General features: G+C 52.0%; 1 protein-coding gene across 1 annotated transcript in view; it reads left to right on the plus strand.

Moving 5' to 3' along the window:
• Positions 1-487: 487 nt before the first annotated feature.
• LOC119975953 (suppressor APC domain-containing protein 2-like) overlaps positions 488-26,004 on the plus strand; it is a 34,246-nt gene continuing 8,729 nt past the window's right edge. Inside the window, exon 1 of the mRNA XM_038815934.1 lies at positions 488-979. Coding sequence (XP_038671862.1) covers positions 577-979 — 403 coding nt within the window. The 5' untranslated portion in view covers positions 488-576. The remainder of the gene's footprint in view (positions 980-26,004) is intronic.

The following is a 26,004-nucleotide window of genomic DNA, read 5'->3' on the forward strand; positions in this document are numbered from 1 at the left end:
ATTAATATATTTAATACTGAAACAACAGGAACTGGACACAGTGAATATCAGATTATTAATATATTTAATATTGAAACAACAGGATCTGGATATAGAGTGAATATCAGATTATTAATATATTTAATATTGAAACAACAGGAACTGGATACAGTGAATATCAGATAATTAATATATTTAATATTGAAACAACAGGATTTGGAGACAGAGAGACTATCAGATTATTAATATGCCTGTGCCTTTGTGAGATCTATTTTCCACTTGCCAGCTCTGTGTTCACTGATGGGAGTGTCTGTCATTGGTAATCTGTCTTTGTCGATTGTGATTTTCCAGGTCACTTTTCAGTGTTCGTTCCTGTCCCATTGAGCTGGGTTAATACACACCCACCCACCACACACACACTGTCACAGACTGTCTGCCTACTTGTCTCTCCGCCCAGCCTCTATCCCTGCCTGAGAAGGGGGGGGGGGGGGGGGGGGGGGGGGGGGGGGAAGTGTTGTGAGCAGCAGGCTGGTCTTGTGGTCCAATGTGTGCTGGGGTTTGTTGTGTTGGGCTGAGTGAGTGAAGCAGCAAGCGGCGATGAGCCGGCCTGAGCTGCCCCAGCCCCGGGCAGAGCAGCGCTGCCTGCCCCGAGCTTTCCTGCTCAGCCTGCGCACCCTCTTCGACATCCTGGACCAGGAGGGCCGGGGCTCGGTGGAGCTGCGGGAGATCGAGAGCCGCTGGCCGGGGGAAGGCAGCCGGGAGCCGGCGCTGCCGCCCGCGATGCTGCCCTGCCTGCGGCGTGCGGCAGCGCCGGGCGGGCAGCTCACCTTCCCCCGCCTGCTGGCCGGCATCCGCACCGCCCTCCAGCAGCAGGACAGCGTGACACCGGCAGAGGGGCCTCCCCAGCGGCCGGAGCTCCTGCTGGACAGCTCCCAGCGTCCAGACACAGGAGGGAGAGGGAGAGACAACCTGGCTCCAGGCAACAACACATGGGCAGGAGGTGAGTGATATCAGATTGTTAATATCTTTAATATTGAAACAACAGACACTGGATACAGTGAATATCAGATTGTTAATATCTTTAATATTGAAACAACAGACACTGGATACAGTGAATATCAGATTGTTAATATCTTTAATATTGAAACAACAGACACTGGATACAGTGAATATCAGATTGTTAATATCTTTAATATTGAAACAACAGACACTGGATACAGTGAATATCAGATTGTTAATATATTTAATATTGAAACAACAGGAACTGGATACAGTGAATATCAGATTGTTAACATATTTAATATTGAAACAACAGGCACTGGAGACAGAGTGAATATCAGATTGTTAATATATTTAATATTGAAACAACAGGAACTGGACACAGTGAATATCAGATTATTAATATATTTAATATTGAAACAACAGGCACTGGAGACAGAGTGAATATCAGATTATTAATATATTTAATACTGAAACAAAGGAACTGGACACAGTGAATATCAGATTATTAATATATTTAATATTGAAACAACAGGAACTGGACACAGTGAATATCATATTATTAATATATTTAATATTGAAACAACAGGAACTGGATACAGTGAATATCAGATTGTTAACATATTTAATATTGAAACAACAGGAACTGGACACAGTGAATATCAGATTGTTAACATATTTAATATTGAAACAACAGGCACTGGAGACAGAGTGAATATCAGATTATTAATATATTTAATATTGAAACAACAGGAACTGGACACAGTGAATATCAGATTATTAATATATTTAATATTGAAGCAACAGGAACTGGACACAGTGAATATCAGATTATTAATATATTTAATATTGAAGCAACAGGAACTGGATACAGTGAATATCAGATTATTAATATATTTAATATTGAAGCAACAGGATCTGGATACAGTGAATATCAGATTATTAATATATTTAATATTGAAACGACAGGAACTGGACACAGTGTGAATATCAGATTGTTAATATATTTAATATAGAAAGAGGACACAGGACACAGATTTATGTTATTTTAAAAATTGAAATACTTTTAAAATTCATAGCCCTAGGAAAGATGGGAGTAATTTGATGCAGGGACGGTAACATATTATTAATAATTACAATGTGATTGTCTGACAATAGACAGTGGGAGCTCACCCGGAATAATTAGCGACTGTCTGGATTAAAAACTGAATGAAAGTGTGGGAACTGTGGGCTCATTTTTTTTTCATAAAATCCCTGTGTATAAGTGTTTTGTTCTCTTGCTTCTGTCTCTCACTTTCTCGTTCTCTGTTTCCTCTCTCTTTTCCGCTCTCATTTGCGCTTTACCTCTTTCTGTATTGGTCTCTTTCCTTCCCTCTCTCTCCCTCTCTCTCTCCCACTCACAAGGACACAATCAGACTGGCTTCTTTTCTCCAATATGAATGCTTGGCACCGCCCCCCCCCCCCCCCCCCCTCCCCCCCGAGGTAACAGCCCCTGTTGTTGACTAGCTAAATGCCAATCTGGTTCAGGAGTGGCCCAGAAGCATTGACATACATTGTTCATCCGTGCAGAGATACAGTATTAGGAAGCACACCAATCTCGATGCAACAGCTGATGTATCTATTTTTTGTCTGGCAGGGAGGGGAGGGTGTTACACAACATGCTCACACATTCGGTGCGCTTCATCGACCCAGAGAATATTTTGTTTATTAAATGGTCAACAGTAACAAATTCACGCCCGCAGATTTCCCGACGATGTGGGGGTGCCCGCAATGGGCTTGCTGCCGGGACGATAATTCCAGCGGGGGCGTACCAGAAAACGGGGGCGGTGGGATGGAGTATCCCGCCCAGAATATTACCCCGCCCAGGCTCCTCAAAAGAAATGTCCGGAACATAGTCGTAGAAATGATCTGTCCAGCGTTGGAATAATAATCTTTGTTAGTGTCACAAGTAGGCTTACCAATAGGGGCTGGTTTAGCACAGTGAGTTAAACAGTTGGCGTGTAATGCAGAGCAAGGCCAGCAGCGTGGGTTCAATTCCCGTACCGGCCTCCCCGAACAGGTGCCGGAATGTGGCTTTTCGCAGTAACTTCATTGAAGCCTACTTGTGACAATAAGCGATTATTATTACATTAACACTGCAATGAAGTTACTGTGAAAAGCCCCTAGTCGCCACATTCATGCGCCTGTTCGGGTACGCAGAGGGAGAATTCAGAATGTCCAATTTACCGCACAAGCACATCTTTCGGGACTTGTGGGAAGAAACCGGAGCACCCGGAGGAAACCCACGCAGACACGGGGAGAACGTGCAGACTCCGCACAGATGGTGACCCAAGCCGGGAACCAAACCTGGTACCCTGGCGCTGTGAAGCAACAGTGCTAACCACTGTGCTATCGTGCCGCCCACATGTCTGACCTGTTCCATGTATCAGTGCTATTCTATATCCAGGAGCCGCAGCTCAGGCCCTCAGCAATGCCCAATCTCACCGGAATGAAATCCTGCCATCCACGTATTCCACTGGAGCTCAAGGTGCAGTTGAAAATCCTTGCCTTCCAGCGTGTTTAACCCGCGGTTACGTGCCAGTTACAGGCAGCACTAACACACCAGCAACAAAAGTATCAGTAATCTGCGAAAGCATTTCTTCAACACCATCATCAAGTGGCCCATTTGGAACAATGTCTCGCACCAGGTCCCACAGCATCTTCTTGTTTCAAACCGGATTGCCTTCTGGACTCATACATCTCCCTGAGTCCAGAGTTCCTGGACCCAGGAGAAGGCCGGAATCCAAATGAGTTATTCCCAGCTGGTGGTGTGTGTGCTCAGAGTTCTAAAACAGGGAGTTAGATGTTGAATCCTCAGTGGAATACCTGGGGCTGGATTCTCCGAGCTTCCGTGCCAAAATCACGTTTGGGGCGGGGGCGGAGAATGGCCGTTCACCTGGAAATCAGGACCGGTGCCGCTCCCGCGATCCACTCAGGAATCCCTCGCGCACGATCTATGCGGCGCAGGTAGGGGGCAGAGTTCCCGACACCATGGTTCTAACCATGTATCGGCCGTCGGGTGGCAGCTGCGGGAGTGGGGGGGGGGGGCTCATGCACGGCCAGGCGAGCGATCGGGCGGCAGGTGTTGCTCGTTTTTTGATCCCAACAGCGTCGCTAATATTGTTGCTGATGTTAATGATGTTGGTGAACCACAAGCCTTCCCTTATATCAAACAAATGACCACACAGCCAGTTAGTTAGTTCAAAAGATGGTTTATTTACATACACAAGAGTTACCTCGACATGCAAACACAATATCTACTACGAGTTAAACTACACCTATCAGCTACAATAGCCTATACTTAACTTCAGGGCGACCGGCACTGTGCAAATGGATAAGGCCTTTATCTGGATTTCACTTGGCTGGTTTGAAGAAAGTGGCTCTGTCTCTGCTGGGCTCATCCGTCAGGTAGCGATCGTTGGTCTTGAACTTGGCTGGCTTTTTCTGCTACAATTGGGTTGGCACAGGCCGGATCCAGAAGAGACAGAACACATGTCTGTGCTCTCTTTAATCCCTCTGGGATTTTGCGCTCTTTGGGGCGGTCCTTAACCTTGGAGCCAATAGTTCGACAGGGCTCTGATCACTGTCTTCGATTTCGGCCAATAAAGGGGCGGGTGCCTTGATAGCTGGGCGGGTTCTTAGCGGTCATTGACCTTGACCTTGGCAGTTGGGCTTTCTGAGTAAAGGGAGTGGCGCCGATCAGTCTGTAGCTGTACCGGTTGCTTGATTGGAGCTCTATTGTCCTGGGAAAATGGGCCATTAAAATGCAAATGAGCGGGGGTTTCAATCAGGCCTGGTTGCCTGTGTTTCAAATATACATCGGCTCTGTATCTGTCTGAGTCCTGGGTTGGCCATAATTCCCATGGTCCTTTGCAGGTGGCAATCTTAGATAGCTACACAGGGATCCGCGGGTGCGCACGATCTTGGGGGCCTACATTTCTGATGACGGTTTGCGGTGTGAGTTCACGATGTCGCACAGCGCGTCCACTGGAATCCACTGCCGTGCGCATGCGCGGACTCCCGACCGGAAGTGTGTGGTCTCGTATCCGCAGCCAGAGCTGCAAGAAGCACTCCGGGGGGGCCCTGCCGGCCCCCTGCAGATAGGAGAACCGTTCAGGACTTTCTTAAGGAAAGTCTAGAGCGAAACGCTGGCGTGGGGGACATAGCCCCATTATTGGAGAATCCAACCCCAGAAGCGTAACAGCAAAACCTCAGAGGGGCAATTTTAACCCTAGCCCAGACATCAGTGAACCAATACGAATGGGTGGAACACTTGTTGAACACAGCGCCTGATTTTAACCGTAGCAGAGAATGATTTCAAAGGGCGGCAACTGGATGGGGAGTCCCGGGAAAACAACCCTGCAGGGCTACGGAGATAGGGAAGGGGCGTGGGGCTGACTGGATTGCTCTGCACAGGGGCAGCATGGGCTTTGATGGGCCGAACGGTCTCCCCTGTGCCAGCATGGCACTATGTCCTGATTTTCGACTGGGCTTCGGAAAACCCGCAGCACGTCTTTGTGCTTTCCAGAGTGCACCCTCAACCCGTGGGAGACTTTTCCTGGGATTTTCCATCTTTCTGCCCAACGGTTTGGCTTCGCACGTGCGTTTCGAGGGCCCCGAAGGAGTGCGTCAGGCCTGCGACTGGCGCAAATTGGTTCTCCAACATTGTTTAAAAGCCCCTTAAGTCTCACCTCGCACCCCCCCCCCACTCCACCGCCCCTTACCCACCCTCGTGCCACCCATGCCCCCTCCATGCTCCCACCTAATCTCCATTGACACTTACCCTGTATGCACCATCTTCAGACCTCGGGAGACATGGGAACTATTCTGAAATCATTGTTAAAAAAAATAAACCGCTAAACATATCATAAAATCTTGAATTCAAACACGCTGGGCCGATTTTCCAGCTCTTTACTCGAGACTCCAGGTTCATGGGGACGTATGAGCCCAGAAGGCAATCTGGTTTGAAGCAAGAAGACGTTGTGGGACCTGGTGGGCCACCTGATGATGGTGTTGAAGAAATGCCATGAAAAACTCCACGGCCGTCGGTAGGACCGGAAGATCCCACTGGGCTGAGCTGCCTCCGCCGCTGGAAAACATGCCACAGGGAAAATCATACCCAATACCTTTGATACTGCAAAAAAACAAAACATCTCCAGTGAAAAATAAATGTTATTTTTCAGTTTCTGATACATTTGTAAAGAACAAAGGAATAACATCAAAGGCATATTGACTTGTGTGCCTTGCACCCAACCTGATAAGCTGGAACGCACAGGAAAATAGTTTTCCCAGGGGGAAAAAGCTAAGTTCAGTGACTTCCTCCCCCCCCCCCCCCCCCCGCCCCGCCTGCATTGTGATGAATCGCCAATCACATGATTATCGGACGTGATATAGAACCAGCGCCCACCTGATCCCCCCCGATTCATGTCTGGGGTGTTAAGATATTCTTTTATGTCCTCATTCATGAGGGGCTGTTTAGCACACTGGGCTAAATCGCTGTCTTCGAACCCAAACACCACAAACCAAATCCAATTGGTACTAGTGGAAAACCAAACCCGGCGGTTATCTCTGAAGGCCGAGTGATTGGGCCGCAAATTTCATTTAAAATTCTCGGGATGTGGCTGGTGAATCGTCAGCACTGTCAGGAGGTGGGTTTGCCAGCGTTCCGACGGGATAGAAATATAGGCCGGAATTCTCCGATGTGCAGAATCGAACCCGGGTCCCTGGCGCCGTGAGGCAGCAGTGCTAACCGCTGTGCCAGCGTGCTGCCTCTGAAATCTGCTATCCTTACCCGATTCTGGACTACGTATGATTCCAGTCCCACAACAACGTGGATTACTCTAAATTGCCCTCTGAAATAGCTGAGTGAGACATCCAGTTCAAGGACAATTAGGTATGGTTAATATTGACCCAGCCAGCATCACTCATATCCCCAAGTAATTGAGGTCATGAGTTAATTGATTGTTTGACGTTCAATATTTAAGAATCACGAGGCTGCTTCTGATTCAATCTTCACTGATTTAACCGTGACCTGAAATAACTGTGCAGCTTTGCAAATAGAGACCATTTTATCAACCAGACAAGGCGGTTTCCTGTGTACGATCCCGAACGAACGCTGTTTAAGTGCTATTGGTGGAAATAGCTTTACAGAGATAGTTTGCCTTGATCTGGTGGCCCCTCATGACTAGAGAACCTCCTAGAGTGCTTCCATAAAATCCATAGAACCTTCACAGTGCAGAAAGAGGCCATTCGGCCCATCGGGCCTGCAGTGACCCTCCGAAAGAGCCCTCCACCTAACCTGCCCACCTTTGGACACTAAGGGGAAATGGATCATGGCCAGTCCTCCTAACCTGTCCATCTTTGGACTGTGGGAGGAAACCAGAGCACCCGGAGGAAACCCACGCAGACACGGGGAGAACGTGAAAACTCCACATAGACAGTCTTCCAAGGGTGGAATTGGATTGGATTGGATTGGATTTGTTTATTGTCACGTGTACCGAGGTACAGTGAAAAGTATTTTTCTGCGAGCAGCTCAACAGATCATTCAGTACATGGAAGAAGAGAATTAGACAAAATTCAAGAAAATACATGAGAATACATAATAGGGCAACACAAGGTACACAATGTAACTACATAAGCACTGGCATCGGATGAAGCATACAGTGTGTAGTGTTAATGAGGTCAGTCAATAAGAGGGTCATTTAGGAGTCTGGTGACAGTGGGGAAGAAGCTGTTTTTGAGTCTGTTCGTGCGGGTTCTCAGACTTCTGTATCTCCTGCCCAATGGAAGAAGTTGGAAAAGTGAGTAAGCCGGGTGGGAGGGATCCTTGATTATGGTGCCCGCTTTCCCCCGGCAGCGGGAGGTGTAGATGGAATCAATGGATGGGAGGCAGGTTTGTGTGATGGACTGGGCGGTATTCACGACTCTCTGAAGTTCCTTGCGGTCCTGGGCCGAGCAGTTGCCATACCAGGCTGTGATGCAGCCCGATAGGATGCTTTCTATAGTGCATCTGTAAAAGTTGGTAAGGGTTAATGTGGACATGCCGAATTTCCTTAGTTTCCTGAGGAAGTATAGGTGCTGTTGTGCTTTCTTGGTGATAGCGTCGACGTGAGTGGGCCAGGATAGATTTTTGGTGATGTGCACCCCTAGGAATTTGAAACTGCTAACCATCTCCACCTCGGCCCCATTGATGCTGACAGGGGTGTGTACAGCACTTTGCTTCCTGAAGTCGATGACCAGCTCTTTAGTTTTGCTGGCATTGAGGGAGAGATTGTTGTTGTTACACCACTCCACTAGGTTCTCTATCTCCCTCCTGTATTCAGGCTCGTCGTTATTCGAGATCCGGCCCACTATGGTCGTATCGTCAGCAAACTTGTAGATGGAGTTGGAACCAAGTTTTGCCACGCAGTCGTGTGTGTACAGAATTGAACCCAGGTTCCTGGAGCTGCGAGGCAGCGGTGCAAACCACTGTGCCACCCTGCCGCCTGAGACACATGAAAGAAGCAGCTGCTAAAATCCAATGAAGTTTACAGCTCGTTTAACCACATGGACTATCTCTGCGAGGCTGGTCTGCCGATTAAAAACTCAAAAACTTAAAAACTTAAAACTTAAAACTCAAGTGTGGGTGGGCGATAGAGCGGGAGGCATGTTTGATATTTGTGTAGCAGTGATCCAGGATGTTTGGGCCTCTGGTGGAACAGGTGACATGTTGGTGGTAACCTGGTAGTTTACTCTTGAGCTTGGCCTGATTGAAGTCCCCAACTACAACGAACAAGGCCTCGGGGTGTTTCGTTTCAAGGCTATTTGTGGTAGTAACCCTAATTGCTGCTTGAGCGGAGCATGTTGCTGGTCCATCTCAGGTGGGCATTTAAGAATCGGCCACTTTACTGTGGGGACTGGAGTAGGCCAGACCGGGTAAGGATGGCAGATTTCCTTCCCTGAAGGAGATTAGTGAGCGACAATCAGCAGTGGGTTCATGCACCTAGCAAGTCTACACCTCCGATTCGAAATGTACGCTGGCATCCAGCGCAGTACTGAGGGAGTGCTGCAATGCCAGAGATGCCACCTTTGGATGTGATGTTAAAGGGAAGCACTGTCTGCCTGCTCAGCTTGGAGAATCCTTCTAGATGGTGGTGGCCGTGGGTTTGGAAGGTGCTGCCTGAGGAGCCTCGGTCAGTTCCTGCAGTGAATCTTGTCGATGGTACACACGGCTGACACTGTCCATCGGAGGTGGAGGGAGGGAATGTTTGTGGGAGGGACGCCAATCCAGCGGGGCTGCTTTGTCCTGGATGGTGTCGAGCTTCTTGAGTGTTGTTGGAGCTGAGCTCATCCAGGCAAATGGAGAGTTTTCCATCGCACTCCTGACTCGTGCCTTGTAGATGGTGGACAGGCTTTGGGGGGGTCAGGAGGTGAGTTACTCTCCGCAGGATTCCAACCCTCTGACCTGCCCTTGCAGCCACAGTATTGATATGGCTGGTACAGTTCTGGTCAATGGTAACCCCCAGGATGTTGATAGCGTCAAGAGGGACATTACTAGAGGGTTATAAATCTGTGGAATTCATCAGCTGAAGGACTGTATATTGCCCAGCCATTGAGTGCATTCAAGACAGAGGTCAGTGCCCTGTTGGACACGAAGAGAACCAAAACATGTGGAATTGTGCTGGAAGGTCGGGTTACTTTTGAAGCTTGGTGGGGCAGCACAGTAGCACAGTGGTTAGCACTGTGGCTTCACAGCGCCAGGGTCCCAGGTTCGATTCCCGGCTTGGGTCACTGTCTGTGCGGAGTCTGCACGTTCCCCCCCGTGTCTGCGTGGGTTTCCTCCAGTTTCCTCCCACAAATCCCGAAAGACGTGCTGTTAGGTGAATTGGACATTCTGAATTCTCCCTCTGTGACCCGAGCAGGTGCCGGAATGTGGCGACGAGGGGATTTTCTCAGTAACTTCACTACAGTGTTAATGTAAGCCTACTTGTGACACTAATAAATATTATTATTAGATTATCTTACTGACTGGATAGAGCCGAGAGGTCTCCTGCTTCAACGTCTGATGCCCTTACATTCCTGAACAGTTGCGAGGGAGTGAGCAAGGGGGGAAATTCAGATGAGGATTCCTGAATGGAGGCTTTGCAATCATTGGTGGAGAGCACCGTTATCTGGTTGCTCATTCGTCCTGTACTTCTTTGAATTCATTCATGCAACGTGGGTGCCACTGAGGAGACGGTGGTGTAGTGGTATTGTCACTCGTCTACTAATCCAGAGACCTAGGGCCAATCTCCGGGGTCCTGGGTTCAAATCCCACCCCCAGTTGGTGGAATTTGAACCCAATAAAGGCTGGGATTTGAAACAATGGCCAGTGGTCGCAGGAAGCTCGCTCATGAACACCCCTTACTCAGCCTGCCCTCAGCATGACACTCACCAATGTGGCTGACTTAACAACCCCCCCTTTGGAATGGGCCAGCAGTTCAATTGGGAGGGGCAACAAGAGCTGACCTTGTCACCTTCCATGATTGCATTGGGTAAAAAGAACTCCAATGGAGAGGGTCAGGGAGGATTGGGGGACAGACGAAGGTGCCCCCTTGTTATGGGGGTAACGTGTGAGAAACACCCGATTGAGTTTGCAGGCCAGGCCATCACTGAATATCTCTCAGCATCATGTGCTTTCGATATTCAGGATTACACAGGATGACAGGGCGAGAGATTTGCGAGTGTAATCATGTGATTATTTGACGAGGTCACATTGAGAGAGCAAGCAGGGCTTTATAATTGGCGCAGAGATGGCCCGATGTGCTTGCTCTGTGGTACAGCCATCCAAATAAAGAAAGCTTTATGCCTCCCTGGGTCTCGGGATATCCCAAACTGTTCTGCAGCCAGTGAAACGTTTCTGGAGGGCGGTCTCTGCTGTGATGGTGGGACGCCCGTTTATGCACAGCAAGCTCCCACAAACAGCGATGGTAATGCGTGCGAGCGGTGCACCTTGGGATAATGGCCAGGCGGTCCTTTCATTTCCAGTGATGCTGGGTGAGGGACAAATCTTGCCCGGTTCTCTGGAGAGATCATCTTCTCCAGGAACAAGTGGCTGCGGCAGCTCTCTCAACCTGACAGAGTCTCGGCTTTATTGTCCCATCTCATAGACAGTGGGCGAAATTTTACATAGAATTTACAGTGCAGAAGGAGGCCATTTGGCCCATCGAGTCTGCACCGGCTCTTGGAAAGAGCACCCTACCCCCTACCCAAGGTCAACACCTCCACCCTATCCCTATAACCCAGTAACCCCACCCAACACTAAGGGCAATTTTGGACACACTAAGGGCAATTTATCATAGCCAATCCACCTAAACCACACATCTTTGGACTGTGGGAGGAAACCGGAGCACCCGGAAGAAACCCACGCAGACACGGGGAGGATGTGCAGACTCCACACAGACAGTGACCCAAGCTGGAATCGAACCTGGGACCCTGGAGCTGTGAAGCGATTGTGCTATCCACAATGCTACCGTGAAATGCTCCGGTTGTGGAGATTCTCACTTCCCGCTGCTAGCGGACCCCTGCTCCCTGTGAGTTTCCCAGCAGCGTGTGGTGGCGCCAATTGAGCAGCAAAAGGTAGAAAGAATCCCCCCCGCCAGCGAATGGTGTTTCCAGGAGACACGCGGCTGGGGGACACGAGAATCCAGCCCTCTCTGAACAGCACTGCACTCTCTGCCGAGGTAGTATATCAGATCCTTCGAGCGGGGATTCGAACCTATGACCTTCTGACTTGGAAGTGAGAGAGAGCGCCGGGCTGAACCGTGCCTATGTGGGCTAATAAGTCTTGCTCTTCTGCTATCTCTGCTCAGCTGCTTAACTGCTCCCCCCACGTCTCTTCTCAGCTACCTCTTTGCTCCAAGAAGTCATTAACTATTACCCTTTGCTGCTGAAATCCACCGGGCCTTCTGGCCAAATGTGTAGTCCTTTTTCTCTCTTTATTCTCTAATGGGGAGGCGGTGGCCTAGCGGTATTGCCACTGGACTAGTAATCCAGAGACCCAACATAATGCCGATTGATTGGTTAATTTTCGATATGAAATTGATAGATTCTTGCTGTCCACTGCTTTTGAGAGACCTGGGAATAAACAGGAGCGACATCACAAATCAGCCATGGTCTCATTGAATGGGACAGAGTTTAGCTACTCAATTACCTCTTTTTTTTAATTCATTTTTTTAAGGGATGTGGGCTTTGTTGGCTAGATCAACATTTATTGACCATCCCTAATTGCCCCTTGGCAAGGTGGTGAAGTCTTGAAGTCCCTGGGGTGTAGGTACACCCACCGTGCTGTTAGGGAGGGAGCTCCAGGATTTGGACCCGACGACACTGAAGGAACGGCCGATATATTTCCCAGTCAGGATGGGGAGTGACTTGGAGGGGAACCTCCAGGTGGGGGGGGGGGAGGTGATCCCAGGTATCTGCTGCTCTTGTCCTTCTAGATGGTGGTGGCCGTGGGTTTGGAAGGTGCTGCCTGAGGAGCCTCGGTCAGTTCCTGCAGTGAATCTTGTGGATGGTGCAGACGGCTGACACTGTCCATCGGAGGTGGAGGGAGGGAATGTTTGTGGAAGGGACGCCAATCAAGCGGGGCTGCTTTGTCCTGGATGGTGTTGAGCTTCTTGAGTGTGGTTGGAGCTGCATTCATCCAGGCAAGTGGAGATTATTCTGTAACACTCCTGACTTGTGCTTTGCAGATGGTGGACAGACTTGGGGGGGGGGGGGGGGGGGGGGGGGGGGGGGGCTGAAGGTGAGTTACTTGCCGTAGGATTCCCAGCCTCTGATCTGTTCTGGTAGCCACAGTATTAATATGGCTAGTCCATCAGTTTCTGATCAATGGTAACCCCCAGGATGTTGATAGTGGGGGATTCAGCGATGGTAATGCCATTGAAAGTTAAGCGGTGATAATTTGGTTCTCTCTTATTGGAGATGGTCATTCCCTGGCACTGCTGTGGCGTGAATGTAACTTGTCACTTGCCAGCCCCAAGTCTGGATATTGACCAGATCTTGCTGCATTTGGACATGGACTGCTTCATTATCTGAGGAGTCGTGAATGGTGCTGAACATGTCATTAGTGAACATCCCCACTTCTGACCTTATGATGGAAGGAAGGTCATTGATGAAGCAGCTGAAGGTGGTTAGGCCGAGGACACTACCCTGAGGAACTCCGGCAGTGATGTCCTGGGACTGAGATGATTGACCTCCAACCACCACAACCATCTTCCTTTGTGCCGGGTATGACTCCAACCAGCGGAGAGTTTTCCCTGATTCCCATTGACTCCAGTTTAGCTCGGGCTCCTTGATGCCACACTCGGTCAGATGCTGCCTTGATGTCAAGGGCAGTCACTCTCACCTCACCTCTGGCATTCAGCTCTTGTCCATGTTTGAACCAAGGCTGTAATGAGGTCAGGAGCTGAGTGACCCTGGGCGGAACCCAAACTGAGTGTCCATGAGCAGGTTATTGCTCAGTAAGTGAGGCTTGATAACACTGTTGATGACTCCTTCCATCACTTTGCTGATGATGGAGAGTAGGCTGATAGGGCGGGAATTGGCTGGGTTGGATTTGTCCTGTTTCTTGTGTACAGGACACACCTGGGAAATTTTCCACATTGCCGGGTAGATGCCAGTGTTGTAGCTGTACTGGAACAGCTTGGCTAGGGGTGCGGCAAGTACTGGAGCACAAGCCTTCAGTACTATTGCCGGGATATTGTCAGGGTCCAGAGCCTTTGCAATATCCAGCGCCTTCAGCTGTTTCTTGATATCACGCGGAGTGAACCGTATTGGCTGAAGACTGACATCTGTGATGTTGGGGACCTCCGGAGGAGACCGAGATGGATCATCCACTCGGCACTTCTGGCTGAAGATTGTTGCGAATGCCTCAGCCTTGACTTTTGCACAGATGGGCTGGGATCCTCCATCATTGAGGATGGGGATATTTGTGGAGCCTCCCCCTCCAGTGAGTTGTTTCATTGTCCACCACCATTCACGGCTGAATGTGGCAGGACTGTAAATATGTAAGTATGATCTATTGGTTCTGGGATCGCTTAGCTCTGTCTATTACTTGTTGCTTATACCGTTTGGCGCACAAGTCATCCTGTTTTGTAGCTTCACCAGGTTGACACCTCACCCCACGCCGGCGTGAAAACGGTGGTCTTTTACGCCAGGAAAACTGACGCAAAACGGCCACCGATTCCTCATTTTGTTGGGGGCTAGCAGGGAGACAACGTAGAGTTTAGCTGCCGATACGGCCCTCAGCACTTCCGAGGCCGCGCATGCGCAGAGCGACGGTCTGCAGCGGCTGCGCCCTGCTTCATGGCGGACTCAGCGCGTGGACCCGGACCGCAAAAATAGTACCCCCATTCGGCCGCTCGCGTGCCCCGGACCGCTCCCCCCCCCCCCCCCCCACACAGTGCCCCCAGCCCCAAATGAAGCCACCCAGCCCGCGGATCGACCCTCCCCCGACTGTGAGCTTCCCGGACAGTGTGACCACACATAACCCACGCCGCCGTGAGCTCGGCTGGTCGGGGACGGAGCATCGTGGGGTGGGCCTCAGGCAATGGCCTAAAGCCGTGGGTAATCGGAGAGGCAAACGCCGCTTTTCAGAAGGCGGAGAATTTAAAAAACGGCGCCGCTCCTAATATTGGCCTCAAATCGGATTCTTTGCCCATTACCGAATGCCATTTCAGCGTCGGGGAGCAGAGAATCCAGCCCCTCATTGTTCGGTTTGCCTGATGTTGCTCCTGGCATGGATTCCTGCACTCTTCATTGAACCAGGGTTGGTCCCCTGGCTGGGTGGGAATGGTAGAGTGGGGGAATTGCTGGGCCATGGGGTTACAGATTGTGGCTGAATACAATTCTGCTGCTGCTGATGGCCCACAGCGCCTCATGGATGCCCAGTCTTGAGTTGGTAGATTTGTTCTGAATCTATCCCATTCAGCATAATATTGGTAAAGGTAAAAAGGTAAAGTTGCCATAGTCTCAGATGACCAGAGGCTGCTTCCCCTTTGAGAGGGAGAGCTGACCGGTGGTGATTTAACCTGAGGGTCACCACACCTCAGGAGAGGGAGGAGGTTGAGAAGGCAGGGCCGTCAGGAACAGCAATGATCGTGCCCCACAACACGATAGAGGGGATGTTGTCTCCACAAGGACTGTGCGGTGGTGACTCCTCCCGATACTGTGATGGACAGATACATCTGCAGCAGGCAAGTTGGTGAGGATGAGGTCAAGTACGTTTTTCCCTCTTTTTGTTTCTATAAATGTTTTTTATTGGGTTTTTGAACAAAGTACATTTACCGTTATGTCTGACCCACTGTCCCACCCAGTCCCAGAGGGGGAAAGGACAGTGTCTGACCCCCACCCAGTCCCAGAGGGGGAAAGGACAGTGTCTGACCCACTGTCCCACCCAGTCCCAGAGGGGGAAAGGACAGTGTCTGACCCACTGTCCCACCCAGTCCCAGAGGGGGAAAGGACAGTGTCTGACCCACTGTCCCACCCGGTCCCAGAGGGGGAAAGGACAGTGTCTGACCCACTGTCCCACCCAGTCCCAGAGGGGGAAAGGACAGTGTCTGACCCACTGTCCCACCCAGTCCCAGAGGGGGAAAGGACAGTGTCTGACCCACTGTCCCACCCAGTCCCAGAGGGGGAAAGGACAGTGTCTGACCCACTGTCCCACCCAGTCCCAGAGGGGGAAAGGACAGTGTCTGACCCACTGTCCCACCCGGCCCCAGAGGGGGAAAGGACTGTGCCCTTGCCACCCTCAGTGCTTCCTCCAAATGGTGTTCAACATGGAGAAGTACTGATTCATACTTGTGGTAGTCACCACTGATGTATATGTTGCACATATAGGATGTTGATATAGGTGCTTTCTGGTAAGGCCCCTGTACTACAGGTACGGGGTAGATCCCTGCCTGCTGGCTCCGCCCAGCAGGCGGAGTATAAATGTGTGTGCTCCCCGTACAGCAGCCATTTCGTCAGCTGCTGTAGGAGGCCACACATCTCTGTGTAATAAAGCCTCGATTACATCCTACCCTCATCTTTGAGTAATTGATCGTGCATCAATACTGTTCCTATATTCCAACGGAGTCGGACCAGGGTGTCTCAACCTAGTCTCCACATCCACAAATATAATAGTCGTGGCTTTCCTACGCCTGACTTCTCTGAGTACAAGTGCCTATTTCACGCTGACGTTGTGCCTGGTATATTCTGTTGGCCGTTGTGCATTCACACCCACCGGAAACAAAAATAAACCAACTCAATAGAGCTTTTGTCTCAAATTATTTACCGCCAGAATGCAAAGAGAGTTTCTCAATATCATTTGGACAATGTTTCAATAAAGTGCCAGAGGGGGAAAGGACAGTGTCTGACCCACACCCAGTCCCAGAGGGGGAAAGGACAGTGTCTGACCCACTGTCCCACCCAGTCCCAGAGGGGGAAAGGACAGTGTCTGACCCACTGTCCCACCCAGTCCCAGAGGGGGAAAGGACAGTGTCTGACACACACCCAGTCCCAGAGGGGGAAAGGACAGTGTCTGACCCACTGTCCCACCCAGTCCCAGAGGGGGAAAGGACAGTGTCTGACCCCCACCCAGTCCCAGAGGGGGAAAGGACAGTGTCTGACCACCACCCAGCCCCAGAGGGGGAAAGGACAGTGTCTGACCCACTGTCCCACCCAGTCCCAGAGGGGGAAAGGACAGTGTCTGACCCACTGTCCCACCCAGTCCCAGAGGGGGAAAGGACAGTGTCTGACCCACTGTCCCACCCAGTCCCAGAGGGGGAAAGGACAGTGTCTGACCCACTGTCCCACCCAGTCCCAGAGGGGGAAAGGACAGTGTCTGACCCACTGCCTCACCCAGTCCCAGAGGGGGAAAGGACAGTGTCTGACCCACTGCCTCACCCAGTCCCAGAGGGGGAAAGGACAGTGTCTGACCCACTGTCCCACCCAGTCTCAGAGGGGGAAAGGACAGTGTCTGACCCACTGTCCCACCCAGTCCCAGAGGGGGAAAGGACAGTGTCTGACCCACTGTCCCACCCAGTCCCAGAGGGGGAAAGGACAGTGTCTGACCCACTGTCCCAGAGGGGGAAAGGACAGTGTCTGACACACACCCAGTCCCAGAGGGGGAAAGGACAGTGTCTGACCCACTATCCCACCCAGTCCCAGAGGGGGAAAGGACAGTGTCTGACACACTGTCCCACCCAGTCCCAGAGGGGGAAAGGACAGTGTCTGACCCACTGTCCCACCCAGTCCCAGAGGGGGAAAGGATAGTGTTTGACCCCCACCCAGTCCCAGAGGGGGAAAGGATAGTGTCTGACTCACTGTCCCACCCAGTCCCAGAGGGGGAAAGGACAGTGTCTGACCCACACCCAGTCCCAGAGGGGGAAAGGACAGTGTCTGACCCCCTCCCCCACCCAGTCCCAGAGGGGGAAAGGACAGTGTATGACCCACACCCAGTCCCAGAGGGGGAAAGGACAGTGTCTGACCCACTGTCTCATCCAGTCCCAGAGGGGGAAAGGACTGTGTCACCCACTGTCCCACCCAGTCCCAGAGGGGGAAAGGACAGTGTCTGACCCACTGTCCCAGCCAGTCCCAGAGGGGGAAAGGACAGTGTCTGACCCACTGTCCCACCCAGTCCCAGAGGGGGAAAGGACAGTGTCTGACCCACTGTCCCACCCAGTCCCAGAGGGGGAAAGGACAGTGTCTGACCCACTGTCCCACCCAGTCCCAGAGGGGGAAAGGACAGTGTCTGACCCACTGTCCCAGCCAGTCCCAGAGGGGGAAAGGACAGTGTCTGACCCACTGTCCCACCCAGTCCCAGAGGGGGAAAGGACAGTGTCTGACACACACCCAGTCCCAGAGGGGGAAAGGACAGTGTCTGACCCACTGTCCCACCCAGTCCCAGAGGGGGAAAGGACAGTGTCTGACCCCCACCCAGTCCCAGAGGGGGAAAGGACAGTGTCTGACCCCCACCCAGCCCCAGAGGGGGAAAGGACAGTGTCTGACCCACTGTCCCACCCAGTCTCAGAGGGGGAAAGGACAGTGTCTGACCCACTGTCCCACCCAGTCCCAGAGGGGGAAAGGACAGTGTCTGACCCACTGTCCCACCCAGTCCCAGAGGGGGAAAGGACAGTGTCTGACCCACTGTCCCACCCAGTCCCAGAGGGGGAAAGGACAGTGTCTGACCCCCTCCCCCACCCAGTCCCAGAGGGGGAAAGGACAGTGTATGACCCACACCCAGTCCCAGAGGGGGAAAGGACAGTGTCTGACCCACTGTCTCATCCAGTCCCAGAGGGGGAAAGGACTGTGTCACCCACTGTCCCACCCAGTCCCAGAGGGGGAAAGGACAGTGTCTGACCCACTGTCCCACCCAGTCCCAGAGGGGGAAAGGACAGTGTCTGACCCACTGTCCCACCCAGTCCCAGAGGGGGAAAGGACAGTGTCTGACCCACTGTCCCACCCAGTCCCAGAGGGGGAAAGGACAGTGTCTGACCCACTGTCCCAGCCAGTCCCAGAGGGGGAAAGGACAGTGTCTGACCCACTGTCCCACCCAGTCCCAGAGGGGGAAAGGACAGTGTCTGACACACACCCAGTCCCAGAGGGGGAAAGGACAGTGTCTGACCCACTGTCCCACCCAGTCCCAGAGGGGGAAAGGACAGTGTCTGACCCCCACCCAGTCCCAGAGGGGGAAAGGACAGTGTCTGACCCCCACCCAGCCCCAGAGGGGGAAAGGACAGTGTCTGACCCACTGTCCCACCCAGTCCCAGAGGGGGAAAGGACAGTGTCTGACCCACTGTCCCACCCAGTCCCAGAGGGGGAAAGGACAGTGTCTGACCCACTGTCCCACCCAGTCCCAGAGGGGGAAAGGACAGTGTCTGACCCACTGTCCCACCCAGTCCCAGAGGGGGAAAGGACAGTGTCTGACCCCCTCCCCCACCCAGTCCCAGAGGGGGAAAGGACAGTGTATGACCCACACCCAGTCCCAGAGGGGGAAAGGACAGTGTCTGACCCACTGTCTCATCCAGTCCCAGAGGGGGAAAGGACTGTGTCACCCACTGTCCCACCCAGTCCCAGAGGGGGAAAGGACAGTGTCTGACCCACTGTCCCACCCAGTCCCAGAGGGGGAAAGGACAGTGTCTGACCCACTGTCCCACCCAGTCCCAGAGGGGGAAAGGACAGTGTCTGACCCACTGTCCCAGCCAGTCCCAGAGGGGGAAAGGACAGTGTCTGACCCACTGTCCCACCCAGTCCCAGAGGGGGAAAGGACAGTGTCTGACCCACTGTCCCAGCCAGTCCCAGAGGGGGAAAGGACAGTGTCTGACCCACTATCCCACCCAGTCCCAGAGGGGGAAAGGACAGTGTCTGCCCCACTGTCCCACCCAGTCCCAGAGGGGGAAAGGACAGTGTCTGACCCACTGTCCCACCCAGTCCCAGAGGGGGAAAGGACAGTGTCTGACCCACACCCGGTCCCAGAGGGGGAAAGGATAGTGTCTGACCCCCACCCAGTCCCAGAGGGGGAAAGGACAGTATCTGACCCACTGTCCCACCCAGTCCCAGAGGGGGAAAGGACAGTGTCTGACCCACTGTCCCACCCAGTCCCAGAGGGGGAAAGGACAGTGTCTGACCCACTGTCCCACCCAGTCCCAGAGGGGGAAAGGACAGTGTCTGACCCACTGTCCCATCCAGTGCCAGAGGGGGAAATTCACTTCAATAAAAATGTTCCATGCAATACTGCCATTAGCTCTGCTGGCTGATAACTTGGGATTGTGTTGCACGGTGTGGCTCTTATCTGTGCTGCCCATCCCAGAATAGGAATGGAACTGTGTTCTTTTAAGGAATGGTTTCTATGGAAACAGAGGCATTTACCATACAGCACCTTTCCTACACATGGGCTCTCTGCCAACAATAACATGCAGTTTATTGTCTTGCCAAACACCTTCTTGAAGAACACCCTAACCCTAGTTTTTAATGTTGTAATATATCCTTGCTGGTAAAGGCAGAGCACATTCCGAGCGTGGATGATGCAGTGCCCGCTGACAACAATGGGGCACAGTGATGTATTCACTGGGAGCTCAGTCTGAATGCTGGCTCAGCTGTTACAGAGCTCAGAGTGAAGACAGAGTTAATGATCCATGGGCGCCAAACAAAAGCAGATGACGGGGCGCTGTCACCGTGATGCTTTGCCGCCATGGCCTTTAATCTCTCTGACCTTCACATGCACACATCCTTTCTGCTTCAGCTCTCCCAATGCTTCGCTCAGAAGTGAAGTTCAGACCGGATCTCAAACGACCGGACGTGGAATGGAACGAATCGCTGACAGTCGCCTCGTCACAATGTTTGACAGTCGCAATTCCCGACTTTTCAACACTTGCCGATCTCGCTCGAAAATCACCAGGGGGTCCCGGGCGTGGTTTTATTTCTTTATTCGTTCATGAGATGTTGGCGTCTCCGGACGGGCCCAGCATTTGTTGCCCATCCCTAATTGGCCTTGAACTGAATGTCTCACTCGCCCATTGTCAGAGGGACAGTTCAGAGTCAACTACATTGCTGTGGGGGTCTGGAGTCACATGTAGGCCAGACCGGGTAAGGACAGCAGATTTCCTTCCCTCAGGGGGCCAGATGAGTTCCTATGACAAGCATTTCATGGTCATCATTAGACTTTTAATCCCAGATTTTTATTAAAGTGAAATTCTGCCATTTGCTCTGGTGAATTTCGAACCTGGGACACCAGCGCATGACCTCCCAGGTCCCTGGATTACTGGAACGAGTGACAATACCACTATGCCACCGTCTCCTCAGTGACACCCATATCCCATGAATGAATTCATACAGGACGAATGAGGAACCAGATTAGAGAGCTCTCCACCTATTGGAAAGCATACATTCAGGAATCCTCACCTGGATGCTGTTCCCATTGGTGGAAGAATCGAACTTGAGGGGCCACAGATTTAAGATGATTGGCTAAAAAAAAAACAAGGGAGCCACGAGGAGAAATGTTTCACACAGCGAGTGGCTCGGGCCTGGAATGCACTGTCTGACAGTGTGGTGGGGGCAGGTTCACACAGCGAGTGGTTAGGGTATGGAATGCACTGTCTGACAGTGTGGTGGAGGCAGGTTCACACAGCGAGTGGCTCGGGTCTGGAATGCACTGTCTGACAGTGTGGAGGAGGCAGGGTCACACAGCGAGTGGTTAGGGTGTGGAATGTACTGTCTGACAGCGCGGTGGAGGCAGGTTCACACAGCGAGTGGTTAGGATCTGGAATGCACTGTCTGACAGTGTGGAGGAGGCAGGGTCACACAGCGAGTGGTTAGGGTGTGGAATGTACTGTCTGACAGCGCGGTGGAGGCAGGTTCACACAGCGAGTGGTTAGGATCTGGAATGCACTGTCTGACAGCGCGGTGGAGGCAGGGTCACACAGCGAGTGGTTAGGATCTGGAATGCACTGTCTGACAGTGTGGTGGAGGCAGGTTCACACAGCGAGTGGCTCGGGCCTGGAATGCACTGTCTGACAGCGCGGTGGAGGCAGGGTCACACAGCGAGTGGTTAGGGTGTGGAATGCACTGTCTGACAGTGTGGTGGAGGCAGGTTCACACAGCCAGGGGTTAGGATCTGGAATGTACTGTCTGACAGTGTGGTGGAGGCAGGTTCACACAGCGAGTGGTTAGGGTCTGGAATGCACTGTCTGACAGCGCGGTGGAGGCAGGTTCGCACAGCCAGGGGTTAGGGTCTGGAATGCACTGTCTGACAGTGTGGTGGAGGCAGGTTCACACAGCGAGTGGTTAGGATCTGGAATACACTGTCTGACAGTGTGGTGGAGGCAGGTTCAAGCTGAAGCATTCAAAAGGGAAAATGAATTATCAACAGATATGGAAATGCATGGATCCGGGGAGAAGACGGAGAGGGAAGTGGCATAGGGGTGAATTGCTCTTCCAGAGAAACAGCACAAACAAGGCCTGCTGAATACTCGCCTGTATTACGGAATCCCGACAGTGCAGAAGGAGGCCATTCAGCCCATCAAGTGTGCACCGTCCTTCCGAAAGAGACCCGATCGAGACCCACTCCACCGTTCAATCTCCATAATCTCGTAACCCCACCTAATCGAAACATGTTTGGACACTAAGTGACAAATTATCAAGGCCAGTCCACGGCCAATATATTTCCCAGTCAGGATGGGGAGTGACTTGGAGGGGAACCACCAGGTGGGGGAGGTGATCCCAGGTATCTGCTGCTCTTGTCCTTCTAGATGGTGTTGGCCGTGGGTTTGGAAGGTGCTGCCTGAGGAGCCTCGGTCAGTTCCTGCAGTGAATCTTGTCGATGGTGCACACGGCTGACACTGCACGGCGGTGGTGGAGGGAGGGAATGTTTGGGGAAGGCGGAGTAATCAAGCGGGGCTGCTTTGTCCTGGATGGTGTGGAGCTTCTTGAGTGTTGGAGCTGTGCTCATCCAGGCAAGTGGAGAGTTTTCCATCGCACTCCTGACTTGTGCCTTGGTTTTGTATGGGGAAGGTTATGCCTCACCAACTTGATTTGAGTTTTTTGAAGAGGTGGCAAACAAAATTGACGAGGGAAGAGCTGTGGATGTAGTTTATATGGACTTTCGTAAGGTGTTTGTTAAGGTCCTACATGGCAGACTGGTACAAAACTAAAATCACATGGGATTCGGGGTGGGCTGGCTAGATGGATACAGAATTGGCTTGGTCATAGAAGACAGAGAGTAGCAATGGAAGGGTGTGTTTCAGAATGGAGATCTGTAGCTAGAGGTGTTCCGCAGGGATCAGTGCTGGGACCTCTGTTGTTTGCAGTATATATAAATGATCTGGAGGAAAATGTAAGTGGTCTGATTAGTAAGTTTGCGGATGACATGAAGATTGGCCGAGTTGCTGATAGTGCCAAGGATTGTCAGAGAATACAACAGGATATAGATAGATTGGAGACTTGGGCACAAAAATGGCAGATGGATAATCCGGACAAATGCGAGGTGGTACATTTTGGAGTATCAAATCTAGGTATGAATTATATTGTAAATGACAGAACCTTTAGGAATATTAACATACTGAGGTCTGGGCGTGCAGGTCCACAGTTCCCTAAAAGTAGCAACGCAGATGGCCACAGTGATTAAGAAGGCACATGGCATGTTTGCCTTCATCAGCCGGGGCATTAAGGGTGGCACGGTACCACAGTGGTTGGCACAGTTGCTTCACAGCGCCAGGGTCCCAGGTTCGATTCCTGGCTGGGTCACTGTGCGGAGTCTGCGTGTTCTCCCCGTGTCTGCGTGGGTTTCCTCTGGGTGCTCCGGTTTCCCCCCACAGTCCAAAGACGTGCAGGTTAGGTGGATTGGCCGTGCTAAATTGCCCTTCGTGTCCAAAAAGTTTAGATGGGGTTATTGGGTTACGGGGATAGGGTGGAAGTGAGGGCTTAAGTGGGTTGGTGCAGACTTGATGGGCTGAATGGCCTCCTCCTGCACTGTATGTTCTATGTTCTATGTTAGCTGGCGTGACTGGGTTATGGGGATAGGGTGGAGGTATGGGGTTAATTAGGGTGCCTTTCCAAGGGCCGGTGCAGACTCGATGGGTCGAATGGCCTCCTTCTGCACTGTCAATTCTATGATTCTATGATTGAGTACAGGAGTTGGGAAATCATGTTGCAGCTATACAAAACCTTAGTTAGGCTGCATTTGGAGTATTGCGTGCAGTTCTGGTCACCACATTATCAGAAGGACGTGGAAGCTTTGGAAAGAGTGTAAAGAAGGTTGACCAGGATGTTGCCTGGTCTCGAGGGTGTTGGCTGTGAGGAGAGGTTGAATAAACTAGGATTGTTTTCACTGGAAAGACGGAGGCTGAGGGGAGATCTGATAGAGGTTCACAAAATGATGAGAGGCACAGACAGGGTGGATAGTCAGAGGCTTTTTCCAAAGGTGGAAGTGTCAATTATAAGAGGGCACAGGTTCAAGGTCAGAGGGGGAACGTTTAAGGGAGATGTGCGGGGTAGGTTTTTCACGCAGAGTGCGCTGGAACGCGCTGCCAGAGGATGGGGTGGAAGCAGCACATTAGCAACATTTAAGAGGCATCTGGATGGATCCATGAACCGGGAGGACTGAGTAAGGACAGAAGGTTTTTTTAGTTAGGGGACAGGCTTGAAGGGCCAAAGGGCCTGTTCCTGTGTTGTACTTACCTTTGTTCTTTGTTGTAGATGGTGGACAGGCTTTGGGGGGGGGGGGTCAGGAGATGAGTTACTCACCGCAGGATTCCCAGCCTCTGACCTGCTGACTAGTTTCAATATTCACTTTGTTTTAAGGTTCACCTCCAGAATGATCCTTTTCTCGCTCGAGCCTTGAACATGCCACCTTCTCACTCTATCCCTTACTCAAAATATTCCCTTTCTCTCTCATATATAAAAGAAAATTCCTGTGGATGCTGGGATCAAATCTGCAGGACTGACAGCCTCTGTGGAGAGGGAAGGGAGCTTCACGCCTGGATGACTCTTTGTCGTAGCTGGAGAGAGCTGGAAATAGGGTCAGATTTGTACTGTTGTTAGGTGGGGGAGGGAGCGGCTGTGAGGAGTGGTGGGGTTGGATAGGGGCCCAGCGATAGGTGCAGATTGACAAAGATGTTGTGGGTAGAACGACAAACGTTTACAAAGAAAGCTCCCACGGACAGTGATGCGATCACGATCAGCTCATCTGTCGCAGTGATGGGGGTGGAGTAACGTGAACCCATGACACAACTGAGACACACCAGGGCCGGGATTCTACGAGCCTGAACGCGGGGGTGGAGTCTCAGACCCGCGGCGCCGAGACGCGATTCTCCGGCGGACAGGAGAATCACCGTCAGCCGCGCCCCGCGCGTTCGACACGGCGCCGGTCGGGGGCCATTGAAAGAGGCCCCCGTGGCGATTCTCCGTGATCGACTGGCCGAGTTCCCGCCGGCGTGGTTCCCGTATGGTTCCACCCGGTGGGAGCTCAGACTCGCGACCGCGCCGGATGTCCTGGTTGGTGGGGAGAGGGGCGGGGGTGTTCAGGCTCCGGGGGGCTCCACGACGGACGGGCCCGCAATGGGCGTTGGGGGGGGGGGGGGGGGAGGGGGCGTGTAAGGAGTTACATCGAACTTAGGACAGCGGAAAAGATAATCCTCTCCTGCCGAGGACTGAGTGTTTCCTGGGCGGGATCTCCTACAGCTGTGGGATTTTGATCGGACGGACGGTTGTCATGGGAACGCAGCCAGGGGAGAAGGCCCGTCAGTCCCTCCAGCCTGCCCCGCCCGTCGTTCAATGCCGATCGTGGTTGGTCCGCTCGCACTGTGGCTTCACAGCTCCAGGGTCCCAGGTTCGATTCCCGGCTTGGGTCACTGTCTGTGCGGACAGTCCTCCCCGTGGGTTTCCTCCGGGTGCTCTGGTTTCCTCCCACAGTCCAAAGACGTGCAGGTTAGGTGGATTGGCTGTGATAAATTGCCCTTAATATCCAAAAAGGTGAGGAGGGTTTACTGGGTTACGGGGATAGGGTGGAAGTGAGGGCTTAAGTGGGTCGGTGCAGACTCGATGGGCCGAATGGCCTCCTTCTGCACTGTATGTTCTATGTTCCTCTATGTTCCTGCTTTTTCCCATTTCCCTTGACCCGTTTGGTTAAGGGGAAATTCCAGATTGTCCCAACAGTTGCTGAATAGAATTCCAAACATCTAACGCCCTTTGCTTTCCAAATCTATGGCACTGAAGGAGGCTGAGAGGCCTAACTGGTTTGTACCATCTGAAGAAAAGGCCCAATCCTGCTTTCTGGCTGCGTGGCCTTGGCTGCTTGCCACTTTATGTGAATATCCAAGTGTTCTTTATTTAATACAGCGATGGTTTCTGTTTCTGCCACCCTTTCAAGAAGTGAGTTCCCGATCGGGTGGCGCAGTGGTTAGCACTGCTGCCTCACAGCACCAGGGACCCGTGGTCGATTCCAGCCTCGGGTGACTGTCTGTGTGGAGCTGATATTTTCTCATCCCCATTCTT

Source organism: Scyliorhinus canicula, chromosome 13 (genome assembly GCF_902713615.1).
Source record: "Scyliorhinus canicula chromosome 13, sScyCan1.1, whole genome shotgun sequence".
Classification (NCBI taxonomy): Eukaryota; Metazoa; Chordata; class Chondrichthyes; order Carcharhiniformes; family Scyliorhinidae; genus Scyliorhinus; species Scyliorhinus canicula.